General features: G+C 36.6%; 1 protein-coding gene across 3 annotated transcripts; it reads left to right on the forward strand.

Moving 5' to 3' along the window:
* The first annotated feature begins 5,265 nt into the window (after positions 1-5,265).
* On the forward strand, positions 5,266-17,649 carry LOC145229412 (solute carrier family 9 member D1-like). 3 transcript variants are annotated; one of them, XM_080094751.1, is made up of 18 exons: positions 5,266-5,351; positions 5,485-5,572; positions 5,989-6,144; positions 7,622-7,697; positions 8,066-8,148; positions 8,209-8,323; positions 8,412-8,529; positions 8,616-8,766; positions 9,056-9,210; positions 10,876-11,056; positions 11,512-11,656; positions 12,043-12,153; positions 12,453-12,582; positions 12,865-13,024; positions 13,321-13,428; positions 14,377-14,515; positions 15,168-15,322; positions 16,324-17,649. In XM_080094751.1, the coding sequence occupies exons 3-18, from the start codon at positions 6,040-6,042 to the stop codon at positions 16,435-16,437; spliced, it is 2,046 nt and encodes a 681-aa protein (XP_079950877.1). In that variant the 5' UTR covers positions 5,266-5,351; positions 5,485-5,572; positions 5,989-6,039; the 3' UTR covers positions 16,438-17,649. The 3 variants fall into 3 exon arrangements, with proteins under 3 accessions (XP_079950877.1, XP_079950879.1, XP_079950878.1); XM_080094752.1 differs by having other exon boundaries at positions 5,273-5,351; positions 5,435-5,572; XM_080094753.1 differs by lacking the exon at positions 5,485-5,572 and having other exon boundaries at positions 5,272-5,351.
* Positions 17,650-19,238: the final 1,589 nt, after the last annotated feature.

Genomic DNA, 19,238 nt, shown 5'->3' on the forward strand with positions numbered 1-19,238 from the left:
GGGAAAATAATTTTACTGCATTTCAGTTTAACAAGACACGGCCCATTTCGCCTCCCGCTCTTGCTTTGGCGATGTGTGTGGCGCAAATAGAAGCGTCAGATTACTTTACATACAACTTTTAACCTGTCTAAACACCAAACAATGCGGCACCTTTCGAAACTACTCATGCAGAAGTTAGATGCAATAGAATCCGCAACTCTACAATTTGCACCTGCTTTAAAATCCCGCTACTTTGACCATAGCACTCCATTTCAAAGTTAGTTTGCAAATTTCACTCAAAGTTAAGTCAAGTTCTAGTTCGACAGTTGCAGCCATACTACATTTAGCTATAATCCTTAATGGCTTTAACACCTGTTGGTGAAATACTCGTCCTTTTTAAGGAACGCTGGAGTTCACCTGTTCCGACAGTTTGATTTATTGCTTCGTACCGCAAGCGAGCAATTCGGTCATGAGTTTCTCCATTGCTTTGTTGCTATCTATAATCCTCCTGCTGATGCCGTCAATGTCCTCAAATATTTGCACTATGTCTCGAAATGTTCGACACAATGCCCAAATTATAACAGTGAATAAGCTTCGTTTTTGGAATGTAACTTGCTATTTGCTTTCACGCATTGTTAAAATGGTGATAAAAGCGCATAGGGTACGTCACGTTACAGCTCACTTTTACTGTCTTAACCACTAATGGCTTTCCTAAATCTAAACAAGACCTGTAGAAAGACCACGTCCATTAGAAACTGCACCGCAAAGCTCCTATTACTGCATTAAATGTCTTTACAAAAATGACAAGTTAATGAGAGACTGAGTGAACATCTTGTGAGACCTAATTTTAAACCGGCAAAACATTTTAAGGCATAGAACAGACTGCACCAATGCGGTTCATTATCAGATAAGCAATTCACCAATGTAGCCTTACGTCATACCACCGATTGGCAGACAAACAAAGTCAAGAGCGACTTACAAGGCCTTACTCAAATGTTGTGTACACCGAAACGACCTTGCTGCGTGACGTAGACGCCCGTACTATTATGATATCACATGGAAATCAGAACGGGACAATTGTGTTGTTTACAGGTGCGATCTCGCTAGTACGCCAAAATCGGTGGTCAACAAATTTGAAAGTGACTTCTTCGGGCGCCCACCACTTGGAAGTGCTACAGTTCATGAATATAGCCATTGTTGTTTATCGACGGCTCAGGTGAACCGCAAACACCCTTTGTGCGCATAAACCGAACTCCGGAACCATCCACTTAAAAGCATGAAAGATGACAGCTGGAACATCCTAAACTTGAACAAATTTTAAAGATTCTTATAAAGCGTTTTTGCCTAATTATTTCTAAAATCCAATTACGTTTCGAAAATGAATTGAACAAACACTGGCAATCCTTCCCTCAGCATTGACCGCGCCATGGAATTTTACAAGATACCAGGTATTATTGAGTACTTTATATGATTCTGTAATACTGTCATTATAGTCAAAAATGCAGATTGCGCCGAATTGTGTCCGCACCATAAACTATACTTTGAACGTCCGCTTCCAGACAGGCAGCTAATAGTAGGGGCAAGAAACAAGCCACACGCAGAAATGGAATCGACTCGCGAACTGAGGAGTTTACGTATTGGGAGGATCGTCTGTTAAGCATGTTTGCACTGTCAAGAACATAAGTCATTGGTAACGACCGCAATTTTTTACTTTCCTTGCAACATTGCGTTAGTCGCCAACGGCCAGCTGGCAAACATGGGGGGGGGATAAACTGACATGTTGAAAGCATTTTTTTCATGGTTGAACTTTGATTGAACTATTACGACATAAAATTAAGCTCTACCTCGCTAGGACGTCAGCATGCAGCAACATTATTATCATCAGACCTCCCTTAGCATATTGCTTTCCTGTAAATAAAAAACTTTTGGCATACTTTGACAAACTTTTCCATCAAATTTTTACTTCCAGGGGTTATTTTGTACTAGCTAACGCATTTTCCAAATTCTAAAATTTGCATACAGAGTAAACTATCATGCGATTTAAGATATTGATTAGAGTTATTGACCTGCCGGTTTAGACGCGAAAAACCACAGCAAAGTAGCTTGTCAAAGCTCGTTCTGCTTCCCTTTTTATGATGGCAGCCTCAACAAGAGGCGAGCGGTCTTACATCAACATGATTTGCTCGGCACCTTTGTGACCAAAATCAACACCACTTCAAAATATCCCTATTCTTTTGCGGTGAATAATAGTTCGGTATAGATCTTTTTATGTGGTAAGTTTTTGTGAAACTTCTGTGCCCACGGAGGCAACTCCTATTATATAATTATAGACGAGTGTATAAAGCAGTGGTTCCCAGCCTTGGGTTCGCGGACCCCCAAGGGGCCCGTGAGATGGTTTCAGGGGGTCCGTGGAGGCAAACACTTGTAGTAGCATTAACAACAGTACAATATTTTTAAGTTCCCAAACCGTTTTTACAATCCTGTATATAACTGCAAACTGTTTATCAAACCCTTGGATTAGGAAGTGATTGTTACCTCCATTGTGACATCACAACACACATTAACAATAGAATTCTTAGTGCTTTGTTTTAAGTATTGTACACTAGAAAATTTATCCCTTTTAGTGCATTGACTGCTACACTACAGTAACTTTATTGAGATTAAAGGACTTTGAAGGTTGAATAAAATTCTGCCCCCAAAAAACGTATAATAACGTAAAATGCAGGAAACCAAAATAGACTAAATTACGTTGGGGGTCCGCGGACCGATAAAGTTTATAAAAGGGGTCCGTGACTACGAAAAGGTCGGGAACCACTGGTATAAAGCGTATAATTTCACCCAAAACCAAGGTTGAAACATAAATGTATATGAAAGATTTGGCAAAATAGCAGAATGCAGTTGAACAAACTATTGGATTATGAAGGCGCCGGATTTTAACCTATCCATTGTCGCACTATTTGTGGAGCAACGTATTATCCAAAGATTTGTCACGTAATCGGACAACACAATTCCGCGGTATATATAATACTTGCACTTTGAAGTGCGAGCATCGCCACGACCCACTGGGGCAAGTGCCAAAAATGTAAGCACAAAACGAGGAAATTGGAGATGATTAAGGGTTTTACGACAAACTTCTCCCATAAATCCGTCTTTTATGTGACGCAGTAAACTGGTTTGTCGCGTGCGAATAACAATGTCGTTGTTTCACTCCTGTAACCATTTTTTCATATGCTCTAGTTTGTTTAATATAAATCTTACTAAAGTACATAGCCTACTTACTTTTGATAAAAGTGGAATTGTGTTATTACCAGTAAGGTAAGAACAACAAACTTACTTTTTTACACCCTATGCAAAAGACTGTGTACAATAGGTTATTACTGCGGGATCAAGACATGGCAAAACGTTTGTTGCAAAAGTCAAATGGTGCCAATTTTGGTAAAATCCCATCACAAATTAAAAATTTCTGATTTGCAGTTTTGAGAGTCTGAAACATTACTTGGACCTAAAGAAAAGAAAAGTCAGCAAAAATGTAAATAGTTGCACGACGTTAATCGTTTATTGTTTCCGGGTGAGATTTCAGACATAAATTTCCTGACCTTTTTATTGACATTGCAAATGGTTTCTGTATGCAGGCAAATATCACTGACTCCACCTGCAAGACAGGAATTCTTTAGTGAAGTTGATTGGCAGATGAATTACTACAGGACCTTAAATCAAAAACTCATAAGTTTTTAAAAGTCCCACTTATTACGCTAATTCAAATTGTTCTCTTGCTGTACGAGTATATATGAGGAAAAAGTCAAATGTGGCACGTTTCCGACGTTGAAAGGTGATGGTAATGTTAATGAATTCCAAATGTTTAATATTCAAACAATAAACAATATTAAAATAATCGGCTACGTATAGGCGTGCTGACGCCTTGGCGATTTAAGTTTTTTAAATAAATTATTTCGGGCAAAATGTGAAACTATCATTAAAAATGTCCGGACTTCTTTTAACAAGTAAAATACGCAAACAAATTCCTAATAGGTTAGCCTACAAAAAGCGGTGTTTATATTTGTGAAGAAAAACAAAACAACAGTCAAAATTAAAAAAGTTTGGCGGTTGAGATGTTGTTATTTTGAGTGGCATGGTTTGTCGATAGAGCAATTGAATTAAGTAAGTTATTAGTGCTATTTGGTTTGTCCAACAGTGTTTGGTTAGCGCAACCTATCTGTTTTAGAGTTAGACCACTTTTGTTCCATGCAGCATGTGGCAAATGCCAAACCTGGAGCTGCAGATGGTCATATTTAGCACTTGTTGTAGTAGTTTAGGATAGATGGGCCCAGCCAGGGCCCGACCCGAAAAACACCAGCATGTAGCGGCCTCTCTCACTACCGTTATCGTGTGCTTTCATACTACAGCGAACCGGACAGATTGCCTTCTTTCTTTGGCTCTCGTCTTATGCGGCGTATTCGCACATTGTGTTATCCAGATGTGGCCAACACGTCGATCGCGATCGACTGGTCGATCGTCTGCTTTTGACTGGTCGATCGCACTAAATTCTCCATTACTAATCAAAAGCTTATTAATTGAAAAACAAATTTAATAATGTAAAACAGCACTTCTGACATTTTGACACAACGCACAAATGTGCAATGAGACAATAATAATGTACATGTCACTTTCTTTGTTGCATAACAATTTTGGCAACAAATTATGTCGTAACAACTACAATGTTTGTCGTCACAACTTGAGTGTTTGCGTTAACGAAGTAGTTGCAATTGATTGGGGATATTTAAAAGTTTGAAAAATATGAACATATACGACGTTTTATTGTAGTAAGAACTAGGTGATGCTTGACAACAAAACTCATGACTATAAATATGTTGTAATTGTCGAACAAATCCCATGCGGAAATTTGCGTTATTGCTTTGTGTCAGTGGCAAATTATTACTGATCAGTCGATAGTGTACAATTAAGAAAATTTTCGTCGATCTTAACGACTAACAAGTTGGCCACCCCTGGTTATTCTTTTAAGATGTACCTCGAATAAACACCTCGCTACAGTACTTGGTTCAAGTTAAAAATATATGTTTTTGCGACCCAACAAAGTACCATGAAGCTTTGGTTCGATGACTTGTAATTAATATCGTGTGCACTGTACACTGTATAAATTGATTTAATTCCACTAAGATAGCAGAACATAAACAAACAAACTTGTTAGCAACAAGAAAATTTTAAATTTTAAAATGATCTAAACTAGGCCATTTAAAAAAAAGTGGGAAACACTCAAGGTACATCCCCCAAAACGTCAGTAAAGGCAAAGTGTCGTTCTGTAATCTGCCAGTAACAACACTCAACAGGCGGTTCGTATTCAACTACAAAGCGAGGTAAATAGTTTATAATTTTAAAAAATGCATTAAATATATTTGATTTAACTATTTCATAAATGTTTAAAATGTTTGTAACAAAGCACATAGGGACAAGGGCGAAAGGGTTCAGCTGGCCAATAAATTGTTTTAGATGCTTCTGATTCTACGTGTGTACTGAAAATGAACAGAAGGTATAAAAAGCTTTAATTTACTGGAATGTTATCAGAAATGAAGGTTGGGTAAGTGCTTGCCTTTCGCTTTTGTTTCCATATATTACATCTTCATTTAATAAAAAAATGCTTCATATGTATTTGCTATTTATGTGTAATATTTCAGCTATCCAGTTATCATACTTGAGTACGTACATTGTGTACCAATTTTAAAGAGCTCTTCTGGCAAATGTAATTTTATTCCGACGTTACATTGTGTACAACTAATAACAGCCTTAATACTCTTGATATTTGGTAATTTGTGGCTGCTTTACAATAGATATATTATAATATTCTTTGACTTAAATTTGCAATTTGTAAAGATCTAAAATGAATTTGTCACACAATGTTTATTTCACTAATAACTTGAATATATATACTGTAGCAATGAAGTCATAAAATTTTTGTTTTATTTGTCTGTTTCATGTTTTTTTGGTTATTTGTAGGTTTGCAGGAAAATAAACAAATGTGTCTGCCATCACCACAAGATTAATACAATGTTGAACAAAATTGCCCTTTTTTCCCTGATGTTATTGTTAATTCAGGCTGCAACCTGTCATGTAATCAAAGATATGCCTGGAAGGCAGATAAATAAAAAACAGGTATGTGTCAGTTAGGGATTGTTTCAAAACCCCTAGACATGTCCTAAGGTATTTTTAGAAAAAGCAGAAAGTAGGTCGTATATAATTTGTTTCTAGTGTCATGCTTTATTAGGTTAAGGGCAAGCTGAATACAACTCATTTTGTGTAAACCAGTGGTTCTTAACCAGGGGGGCGCCAGACATTTCCAAGGGGGGGCATGAGCGAAAAGTTAAATAAACAAATTTATTTACCTTTGGACTCACCTCCACCTAAAATTAATTTTGCAAGTGTAGTGTATTGTTTGCGAGCACAATCATTTTTCAAAAAAGAAATGAATGTTATGATGCAAAACACAATTTTTGAATAACGACATACGGGGCCCTGTGACGCAGCCTTTCCCAAACTGGCACTCACGAGGCGAATTTGACAAGACAGCCGAGGGTTCCTTACCAAGATCTTGTTTGTATTCAGATTGTGCCGCTGTTTAATTGTAAAATTATGAAAAATATAAAAGTGTCGCATACCACTAATGCTTGTTTATTCTACCACAAAGAACTAAAAAAAGGCAATTGTTTGCACACAATTACTATTCTTTGCTTTTGTCTGTGACGTAACAAACTGCTTTTGGATGATACTTATGCCTTATAATCCTGTTAGACCAGATAAAGTTATTACTAAAATTCATTATGCATGTTTGCACAATCTTTAACACCGTAATTAGGTGATCCTTGGTTTACAACATAGGCAACGGAAACTTCTGGTAGTTCCATTGCTGCATGTGTTAAGTCGTTTTTTGCCTGTTTCAGGGGGAGGGAGGGGGGGCGTGATGTGCCCGACAAACACCTTAGGGGGGCGTGGACAAAAAAAGGGTTAAGAACCGCTGGTGTAAACTAAGTAAGCTTTGTAAAAGTATCAAGCCAAAAAATGATAAGCTGCAGACAGTGTTCCAATGTATAAGGTCTCATCATTGCAATTTGTGACCGAAAATAGGCCATATTGACTACGGATGCAGCCATGAGACAACATAAGTTGAAACAATGTGCACTGTCTGCAGCTTAATTAAGCTTTGATCAAAACTTTGGAATGGTTTAATGCCTAGATCAGAAACAATAGATCTCTGCTGCTGATGAAGTATATCATAAATAAACCTATCTATAAAGGCAAAAATCCTGAAAAATGTTACATAATACATGGTACTCAGCCCAATAGCATATTAGCACCAACTTTATTTACAATCAGTCATTTGAAATAGCAAGGGCTCAAACACTCAGCCACAACCTAATTGAGATCCAAATTTTTTGTGTGGAAAAACTTGAAATATCATTTAGTTTGAGCATTTTAAAAGTGTTGTAGGTAATTAGTGAGGCTCTCATGTTACTTTGAAGATTGTTTCTGGTCCGTAAAAAATTAAGTTGGGGACAATTAATGTATCTTGTACATTTAATATTATTAACTTGTACATTTAATATTATTAACACAATCGTTGTATTTTGCTCAGAATAATCAGAATGTGAAGCAAAATGTTCAAGAGATTATCAGAAATTTGCCACAGGATTCAAGCAAATCCAAACAAAGTATGTTGCAGAAAAATCTTTTTTGAATTGCCATCTTTTTTGCCCTCCGCTACTCCTATTTAGTTTCTGTTTACTTTGTTTTTCCAGATTATTTAATTGCTTATTAGTTTCCGTTCACTTTATTTTTCCACTTTGTTTACTTGGATTACTCCGTTTTTGGACATTTGTAGCCTGCCATCTTTTTTGCCATTGTCACCTTCTCGTGTAAGGGGTGGCTGACAGGATGACCATGAGGTTTTTTCCCAGCATGCACAATCTTTGTGTTACAACCTATTTTTGTTTAATTTAAGTGCAAATAAACTAAACTTGAACTTAAATATTGCTATAATATGTCGCATAATTTATGTAAAGTTTTTTTATTTTTAAAGAAGATTTAGGTAGTCTCCCTCTTCGTGGTTTATCAAACATGAAAGTCAGAATGGAAGACAAAGTGAAACAAGCGCAGGCCAAGGTAAGAATGTTGTGGTGTTTACCATATGTTTTGCTATGCAGTGGTGTTATTTGTCCCAAGGTAAACCAAACCAAACACCTATCCGAAAATGAGAAAATTCTCAAACTGCATGTTTTGGAAATGTACATGGAGGAGTTGCAAGAAAATGAAAGAGATATGATAGAAGCAGAACAAGGTGTTTGGGCAGTTATATTGTATCTAAACATTTATTGAAGAATAAAAATTGATTAAGAAACAAACAAACCTTTTCGTTCAATTTTTAGCTTTACGGAAATCATTGGCAATGGATTTTAGAAATTCAACCACATTAAAAGCAAATCGAAAAAAGAGACTTGATGCTTTAAGAATGGCAACTTTAAAAGAAGAGAGAAGCTTAAACAGGTTTTGTATAAATCTTTCAAAGTTTTTGTTTGTTGAAATATTTAAGGCATCTGCAGTATTCAAAAAAAATTGTGTCACTTTTTCAGGATGAATGAATTTGAGATTGAAATGAAAAAGTATATGGATGTGACAAATGATAGTTCTTGGATGAGTGAACTTCTCAAGGAAATTTCTCATGCTGCAGATCAGCTGCAAGACAGTGTTGCAGAAGATATGATGTCTGATAATGAAATGCAGGTGAGCAAAAGCACTGATGTATAAAACATGTGTATGATGGTATGTTTTCACCATCAAAGAACAAAAAAAGTTAAAAACTGTAAAAATGTCTTTATGTTGAATCGATAATATCATTGTTAACCCACGATATTTCAATGGAAAAAAACACAAGTTCAAGTTGACATTTTAAAAACTTTTGTAATGCTTTCATGGTATTTAATAAAAGCAACACCAAAAAAGTGTTAGAAATTTGACTTTTTAATGTGACCAAACTGTTGTACCATTTCTTACTGACATACACAATTTTTAGCGAAATGGGGCACACATTGAAGCTGTCGTACATGTGATGGAGAAAAATGAAGACAACCTTTATCCAGAATTTGAAGATGCTAACATGGCTGAAAGTGAGGATGAAAGATTGGATATGTTGATTGATTCAAAAAACAACAAGTATATTTTAACCAGGTACAATGATACACACAGCGATGTATGAAACATCTGTTTCTCATGTGAAAAAGTGTAGTTTTAATGTCTGATGCTGCTTTGAATCCATTATTTTTAACCACTGAAAACCTTGTCATATGTTTATAATTATGGGTCCCCTTCCCTGAAGGGGACACATATTGATTTTACTCGAATTGTTTTTCTTTTTTTTTCTTCCTATTTTTTTTCTTCCCAAAGTTTGTCCGACTCGTTTTTCCATCAAATGTTTGATGGATTTGGCTGAAATTTACACAGATGGTAGATATAGTTATGTAGATGTGCATCCCACTTTGTTTTTGTTGATAACCACAGTATTTACCCCGCTAGCCCCCTAAAATGGGTATTTTTCCCCAAAAGTTTGTCCGACTCGTTTTTCCATCAAATGTTTGATGGATTTAGCTGAAATTTACACAGATGGTAGATATATTCATGTAGATGTGCATCCCACTTTGTTTTTGTTGATAACCCCAGTATTTACCCCGCTCGCCCCCTAAAATGGGTGTGTTTACCCAAAGTTTGTCCGACTCGTTTTTCCATTAAATGTTTGATGGATTTAGCTGAAATGTACACAGATGGTAGATATATTCATGTAAATGTGCATCCCACTTTGTTTTTGTTAATAACCCCAGTATTTACCCCGCTAGCCCCCTAAAATGGGTGAGTTTTCAAACAGTGTCAGAATTGGCTGAAATTTGGATTTCTTGTATAGTATGCCATTTATAGGTGTCGATTGTTGTGTTCAACCCTGTAGTCCTAACATTTACCCCACAAGCCCCTAAAGTGTAAAACGTATTTGTATGTTACTGGGCACCACAAACGAAAGATTTCTTTGGAGCAATAGTGTTACAAGGGCAACCAGTTGTATGTTGCTCGTTGGTGGGTTGCTTGGTGGTCGTTTTTGCGCCATGGCAGTTAGTGGCTTGTTGACAGCCCTATGACGTCAGAAACAATAACGGTTGTTGCTCAAAACACCTCTAGTGGTCGAAATTTTAAACATTGGCGGATTGGGCTGAAATTTTGCAGTACTATTGATTGAGTCATTGTGGTTTTTATATATTTTTTTGTTTGTGTGTCGAACCCAATTAGTTGCCCTACTAGCCCCCTAAAATGGGTCAGTTTTTTGAAACATTAAATAGGACATACTTCAAACAATATCTGGGGTGAATCTAATTTTATACTTTGTATTCTACATAGTATTATTATTTGAGCCCAGTGCCGATCACTGTGTTTTACCTTACAACACCCGACTTTCTCATGGTTATCTCTTGAATTGCATTATTTTCAACTTTGCATGTGTGGGGACCCATGAGTTTTTGCCTGCAGAAACGACTAAAGTTATAAAAGAGCATGGCTAATATGGGACCCAATACAAAATAAGCATAGGAAATATATTTATGTTTTAAAATAGGTTATAGTGTATATGCAAGGGCAATATGTGCTAAGCCACCCTTCTAGTTGCCTTTCTCAGTTTTGGACACTTTTTTATTCTGTGATATTTAAGCAGAAGAATGTCAAGCTGTGCAACTACGCTGTACACAGAAGTCCATTTTGCAGTGCCATTAAACCACATTCCTTTTAAGAGATTTACCTCCTTATGCAAATGGGTTTTGTCCTACCTACTACATGACATCCGTAACCTGTTTACAGACAGAAAGATGCCACATCACCGTTTATCGACCACGTTCTAGTCGTCGAAATTATCTTACTGCTGCTTTTGTCAGTTCCTTTGGGCTTCATGTGTCAACTTATCGGCGTTCCTTCCCTATTCGGATACATTCTCACCGGAGTTATATTGGGACCATCGGGACTGAATGTCATTCAAGAAATGGTTTGTAATTTACTGCTTTCAATTACGTTCCGATGGGCGTTGTCACCTGTTAAATAAACATTCCTCTCTTTATTTTATGGTCTGCTGATGCACTAACCAATATACAAAAAAATGTTGTAACGATTAATAACTGTTACTCAACCTTGATAAAAACGGAGATACTTACCTATTTTTAAGTATAATTTGAAAAAGACGACGCGTATTATTCGCCGAAAGATGCAAAATCTTTCGCATGACGAAAACATCGCCCTGGGATTCCAGTCTTTTTGAAATTTAGGTTTTGTTAAAATCCCTAAATCGTCTCTCTGTGTGACAGATGAAGTATAGTAAGCTAAATGATTTTTTACTACATGACTTAAGTACTAATAATTAATCGACGCAAAACTTCATCTCACCTTGCTGTTGTAAATATACGCAGTTATTATGAAACACAATTTTTCATGTTTTTTCTGTAGATTCAAATTGAAACTATAGGGGAGTTGGGAGTTTTCATGATTATGTTTTGCGCTGGAATGGAATTTTCATATGAGCGTGTAGCAAAAGTATGGAAAGTTGCCGTCCAAGTTCCGCTGCTCACAACCTTGTTTATGATACTTGCAGGTACGAAATATATTTAACTTCACAAGGTGAAAACAGATCGTTGAGTTATAAAGTGTTTAAGCAACGTGGTTTTATTTCGGAAATGAGTTCAACATAAAATTAGTCCTAAAGCCATAAAACATTTTAAACAAACGTGTCGCCTAGGCCAAAGATACTTATATTGTAAGAATGAATACCATTGCAAGAAATACCAAACCTGAAAACATTGTGGAAGTTTCTCGCAAAAGACATAATTAAAGTTAGCATTTCTTAGCTCTATTGTTGACTTTATAGTATTGGTTTGAAACCGTTTCATCAAAAAACCTGTGTGACAAGCTAAATACGAGTTTAAAGTGCGAGATTGAAATGTCTCACAACCTCTTAATTTAACACGTTGTTTTTGACAGGAATCGTGATAGGATCGGTTATCATGCAAAACACTCCGATGAGAGAAAGCGCGTTTGTATCTGCCTGCCTTTCTCTCTCCAGTACCCCACTTGTAACAAGATTTCTGCAGAGTAAGCAAATCTTATCGTACCTGACTAAACTAAAGTGCTTTATATTGCTGTTTGCTTATACTTTTTGCCTTGGACGATACTGGATAATGCAAGTCATAAACATGTTTTAAATAACTATGTTGTAGTTAAAATGTTTGTGGATATGCTGTAATTATATTTTTGTACGTATTTAACACAGCTAGATTCCAGACACTTGCCAATTTGGAGAGTCGAAGCTAGACTTCATAATGCTCTTTGTCATTTTGTAAAACGTCTTGTATTTTTTGCAACGCTGCTTTAAAGTTAAAAAATATTTGCAGGCAGCAGTAAGGACACTTTTGGCAACGAATATTCGGCTCTACTTCTCGGAATGTTGGTTGTACAAGACGTACAGTTGGGTTTTATTATCGCTATCCTTCCGGGTTTTGCTTCAACAAAGCAACTGGGCAGGTAAAAAATTTCTTATTATGCCTCCATCTATCTCCATGACCAAAACTTTTTCCAAAACGATAAATATTCAGTTTTGTGATGTGACTAGCAAAGGATGAACATGTTGCATTTTCAAAGTCGCCTTGATTCTAATTGACAATGTAATCACAAAAAACATTTCATTGGTATTTGGTATGAAGTTACCGTTGCTTGGTTGTGTTTCGCGTTGCTTGTTTTGTGTCCCATAACATTTATTTTTTGCGTGTTCAACTGTTTTGACTGAATAGGATAATATTTTTGCAGCTTTGGTGACGTGTTTCTTCATGTTTCCTTTATCGTCGTCAAAACACTCTGCTCACTAGGTGTCGTTGTAGTTGCGATGTTCGTCATCATCAGATACGTTATGCCTCACTACTCACGCCTTATTGTTCAGCAGACGCGCGAACTTCAACTACTTGGAGCAGTAAGTCGTTTGGATAAAGTGTTGAACAGTAATATATGTTGGGGAAACTAAACTAACTACAGATTGTGGGAAACTGTAAAAGTGAGCGGTCGTTCAGTTAAAAACATGCTGTGATAAAAAAAATGTTTTCAAACTTTTTTGGCGGTTTATCATACATCCTAAGCAGAACATGCAAATTACAGCCTGCTTTCAAAATGTGATTAATCTTAACATAATATGGGGCGATTAAGTCATCAGCAAACAGCAAACTGCTGGCACGAAATATTGTGATCACATAACTTTACTTTATGTTTCAGCTCTTTGTCATGTACCTTAGTCAAATAACAACCAGCTTTATTGGTATTTCGATGGAACTGGGTTGTTTTGTTGCTGGAACCATAATTGCTCACTCGTCCCACCTAGCGGTAAGTATTCTTCATTTTCGCAAAGTAGTATGTTCAGTGGTTTTGAAGTGGCCACGAAGATGCCTCAAACCCTCAAATATTCAATGGCTTGCAATGTCGTAATCCAAGTAGTGTGTCACTTACCCTATTACTGTACCACTACGTTTGCGTTTTACACCTAACATATTAGTCAACTTGTCGGAAGCTAAAACACAATGTCACGATTTGATCCTTCATTATATTCTGGTACATGTTCATATCGACAGCTAAATCGTTGGCCCATTTCATGAGTCTCGACCAATTGTTCCTTGTTCCTTGTTTTGTGAACAATCCCACAATCATCTGCGTGGCATCTCTATTGTGACTCAACATGACTCGATTGAGTTTATGATAAACTGTCAGTTTCTTATTTACTTGCAGCAAATTGATCTGTGATAGTAACTGAAAGGCCTTAAGCTCATCGGGTGGAGGTCGCAGTACGCCTGTTTACATAAACTTTTGCCCTTGTAGACATGTTTGATTTTGTTTACTTTGCCAAATTGATTCGTCGCAACTGTTAAGAAAACAAACACATCGGAGCAAATATGTTTATGTTGTTTTGACATCCAAAAATTTTTTTTTGCTCTGATTGCATTTTGTCCCTAACGTGTGTTTGAAATGCAAAGTTTAATATGTGTTACAACTATGACGATATTTTCATCATTATTCGAGTTAAAGTAACTTGAGCAGTTAGTTAAGAAACTAGTTAAGTAAGGTAGACCTAAATTCCATAATGCCAATCATATCACCAATGATGGCATGAGCATTTGCCGAATCGTTTGAACAATAAAGCGTGTCGCTTTTTATGTCTATTTGGGCCGTTATTTTCATTATTAAATTTATGAACAGATTATAGTTTTTCAATAGAACTAAATAACCATTTTTAGACCTTTGTGTATGTAACCATATTGTAATTATTACCTTGCACAGGTGATCGAGCAAAAAGTCTTGGCAGTTCACGATCTTCTCAGCGTCATATTCTTCGCCACCATCGGCTTCCACGTCTTTCCAACCTTCGTGTTTCTCGAGTTGACTCTGCTCCTCTCTCTCACTCTTATCATCGTGGCAGGTATTTTCTCCCCTCCTGTTAGATTCCTGTGCGGCCAGCTCCAGTTTCGTCGTTCTTCGGTGTTCCCTTTATCATCCCGTTCCGTACCACCGCCAACCTTTTCTTGGCGAGCAGTTGTCAGCGTTGACCTTTATTTTACACGCACACGCAAGTTATGAACTTTGCCTCAGCTATTTTGGGCTTAGATAACGTTAGGCTTTAGAACACCACATATCCATAATCGGGCGTATTATACTCGTTACCTAAGTAACATATTTAATCGATGTTATGTATTTTACAGCACTTTAAAAGGACAAGGTAGTTTAACAATTTATCGAACCTTTAAAAGCAATATAATCAGGTATTCCCTTTGAAACCTAATTACGGCCGAAATGTGAACACAACCCGTGGTATATTGTATAATGGCGCTACCCTGACTACATGGTCGCCATTAGTTGCAACTTAGTGAGCCGGTGCATTTGTTTTAGTTTGTAACGTATTGGATAACATACTTGATCTGCGCAACGACTAGATGGATCCAGCTTTTATATGTCGGATATAAAGCATTGCCAAATGAATGCAAACAAACTTCCGGTAAAAATCGTGGGTAGTTTAAAAAACAAAATAACTTGGCATAGGTTGCACCAGAAACTCAAACAGCCGTCTTTTGCAGGGAAGTATTTCATCTGCTTGTTGGTTCTTCGTTTTGTCCTGCCGGTTCAAAACCGTAAGTTGAAGTGGATTGTGTCATCGGGACTCGCGCAAGTCTCCGAATTCTCGTTTGTTCTCGGAAGTCGAGCTCGTCACCTGAAAATTATCTCCAGAGAGGTTTGTTGTAGACAAGAAAAATATATTCTGGTTTCGGCAACTAATCCCAGATTACGGGCGACTTCAGTGGCAGGGATCCACGAATTTTCCTCTTGTTTTATTGTACAAACAGTTCGATGATTCATACGCTTAAACCAGGGTAACGAGGCGTACAGAAACCTGAAGGCCTTTTACTGTTTTAGCATACTAGTAGTGTTTTTTTGTTAACATTTTTGTGTTTTCCAGTAAGGGACATAAATTATACATTTTCCAATGTATAAATAATATTTTATTGCTCACCACCTACTAATGCTTGTACATCAATTACCACCTACTAAGCTCATCCTACTTGTTGTATAAACACCCTATACGAGTAACACAAAAAATGCAAATTTATCAACCTTTTTCTGTCACCAAAAGTGTTGTCAAAACTTATGGAATACTGATTCCAATGTGGGTTTTGTATTCTTTTGAGTAAACTATTTATCCACAATACGCTTTACGCAACATAGTTTTACTGCGGGATTTCCAATTTCGTTGTCAGCATGTATAGTGTATTTATGTTTACTGTCTCCAAGCGTGAAAGATCCGCTCAAATTTGGTGCATTCCAAAACCACCGATTCTCTTTTGTAGCTCAACACTTTCTTTTCGCCTTATTAGATCGTGTTGTTGCTAGGGCGGCTGTTTATGCCTTCTTTGGGCGTTCCTGTCGACTGCCTGATCTCCCAAAAATGTGTACACTGTAAACAATATACTAAGCTTTCAGTCGCCGTATATGTATGAATTAGTGAAGTCGTTGTACTAATATTATCAGTCGTGTGTGTGCCCAGAATTGTTAGCGTTAACACTTTAAGGCTTTGAAAACTGATGACATCATCCATGTCACACCGTCTATGGTTAAACATTGGCGGTTAAAAACATTTATTACATTGACATTGAAAGCTTTTTTGCTTTAATATATGCAAAGAAAACACATTAGTGCTTATTTACTACTTCAAAGGTTTGTTTTGTTCATATCCAGGTTTTTCTGCTTATCCTCAGTGTGACCACCTTGAGCTTGTTGTTGGCTCCCGTCATTTGGAAGTTGTCCCTCTGGAGCTACAGAGCTCATCACGCTTCGATGCACATCAGATGACTGGCGCGCGAGCCAAAGATTGCTTAGCGGGTTTTACTGGTACTAATTTTCTATTTATTTCTAATACGCTCATCACAAGCATATACGCTGAGATGAGCATATATGGCTACGGACTGCACTGAAAAATATACTAAGGTATGTTTGTTGAAGTCTGCTTTCAAATCGACATCACTTTTTGGATAAATTTCATGCAAACTTGCCGAAAACAAGCTTATGCTACACAGCAAAAATAATGTTTACAACTCCGTTTTACTATGTAGCCATTTCAGCAGTAATATTTATGTTTATGTGCACAAAACAGCAGTGTTTTTATGCCTAGTTTTTTTCTGATCAACAATCCCCATGTAATGCAGTTTAAATGTCTAGGGTTTGTCCGCTTTGGAAACTTTACACTACTTAACATGTAGAAAATGCAGTTCAAGTCTTTTTTATGTAGCATGTTTTATCGTTTTCACAGAGTCTATACTTTGTCAAACTGTGACATATTTCGTCGTCATTGCGTGCCGTGAGGTTTCGCTTCATTACTTTAGTTCGTGCTCCGTCAACATTCTGTAGCACTCAATTAATCCCCTGTACAACTCTGAAAATATTTGTTTTTGCACTTCATAGCTGTTTGTCCCCGGGCACGTAGGAAACTTAACAAACTGTATTGCTAGCACTTTATCTGCCACAGACACCTAATTCACACTTGTTATACTCGCACTATTTAACACAAATTCCTTATTGTTGCTGCTGATAGTATTGCATTGTAAACATTTTTTGTTGAATTTATAAAGTATTGTCGTTAAATATCAGTTTTTACTAGCAAATTATTTTAACTTTTTGTTTTGTAATGCCACAAACTCAATAACCTAGAAAATTGGTCAATTGAGTATCGCACTTTTGCTTTGCTGATTTTTACGTTTAAAAAAGTTCCAAACTGATCCGTTTAAACTGAGTAACAATCTATACATACCACTATACCAACTGTCTGATTCGGTGCTTTTGGAAATTTTGTTAATGATTATTTTAAATTTACTGTGAATTTACATTATTATTTGTAATTTCGTACTAAGCTTAGGTGTACACTGTCGTCGTACGGGAACTGTACAAGATCTGTAACAGTTTTGCAATTGTTTCTGTTTTCCGCAGTTTTTTGTGTAAACCGTCACTTTATCTTTTAAACTCAGTATTTTATATCAGATATTTAATAAAAAATAAACGTGTTTTCGAGTGATTTTTCGGGACACTGTTTGGACCTTCAGGCAGTTTCGGTACAACTTTAATTGACCAATCTTTACTTAACTATATTCTGGCTTTTTTGCACATATTTGCCCTAAGGGCAAGATGTCTGGATTTTTGAAAGTGCAGTTTACACTGTGGTAAACACTATTTTTAAGTAGACCTGTAGGTAGATAAACAGACCTATGTCCGTAAACAGTTGGTGTTATGTTAAATAACTCAGTCAAAATTTTTCTGATAATATTTTTCTTTCCAGTCAACTCTCTCTAGAACAGGGGTGCGAGAACTGTTCCTAGGGGGTGCGGGGATGCTGAATCACATATAAATACAAAAAGAGGTGCAGCAAGGAAAAAGGTTAAGAACCACTGCTCTAGAATCTTTGGTAGTTACGATTTTGCTGATTCAACCAACATTTTCCCCTGGACTTTCCTGTTAAAAGGAAAACAAATTTAGTAAAACAGCTTTAGTAGAGTTTATTATTTTGAACATTTCATTACAATGTGAAAAATGTGTTTACCTAAAACAAATCCCTAAACCTCCGCTATTTAGTATAAAATATACTTGGAAGTTGCAGAACGGGATGCAGATGTTTCTCTGGCGCCACCAGCTGAGATGTAAAAGTTTGGCGAACCTTGGCCATGAACCGTGACAAGTCGTTCCACTTGAGCACGCAACAACAGATGGAGCTGACTGGGTTTACTTAGCGCGTGCCGCGCAGGACGAGACGGCTGGCTGTGATCTGGTCATAACCATGTCTCTCAGACGGCCAACTGCTGTACTTATACAGTAGCTAAAATTCAGTGGTCAACTGGTTAAAGTTTAGGTGTGTTTTGTGGTGCATAGGTCAGTACTAGAGAGAGGCTTTGGAATTAATCATGCAGTTCATATTGTTTGACTTACTTTACGTTCATTGTTGGCAAAGAGGTTTACATCTTGCAAGGTGCACACTGCACATATCGCACGTGCTATGTTTACTTTGGATGTCTACTAGTAGAAACTACTTAAAAAAGAACCTTTAAAGTTACAGTATATTAAAAAAATACCTAATGGCTTCACATCATAAAGTGAAGTTTAATATTGTTTGTCTAATGCTTCAAAAACTAAAATTTCATTTAATATTTCTATCAGAAGTTATTTGCATTCCAATTTTGTTTGCAAGTTGATTTCTAGATGTACTTTTTGAATCATTTATTGGCTCTATATGCTTTTACTTTTTGAATGTTTTTAAACTTGCTTTCGTGTATTGACACTGCCAGGCTTCTCATGTTACCTAAGTATTGTTCAAGCTTTACCTGAAATTCGATACCCTAGTGACAGGCCCTTGGAATAAGAAAGCTGTTGGCCGAAATAATTACATGATTTAGAAAAAAAAGTATAATCTATCAATCAATACACTTTATTGGATTGGTTTGTTTGTTTGTTTGTTTGTTGTTGTTTTCAGGAAATTGACTTTCAACTGTAAAATCACTTTTCCTACTCACAAGTATTAAAGTCTATGAACTGTTACCAACCCCTTTTGTCATGTTTGTTTTATGTTTATTTTAAATGGTTTGTAATGTGAAGTTTTTATAAGTGGTTGT

This window comes from Phallusia mammillata, chromosome 5 (assembly GCF_965637545.1).
Source record: "Phallusia mammillata chromosome 5, kaPhaMamm4.hap1.1, whole genome shotgun sequence".
Lineage (NCBI taxonomy): Eukaryota > Metazoa > Chordata > Ascidiacea > Phlebobranchia > Ascidiidae > Phallusia > Phallusia mammillata.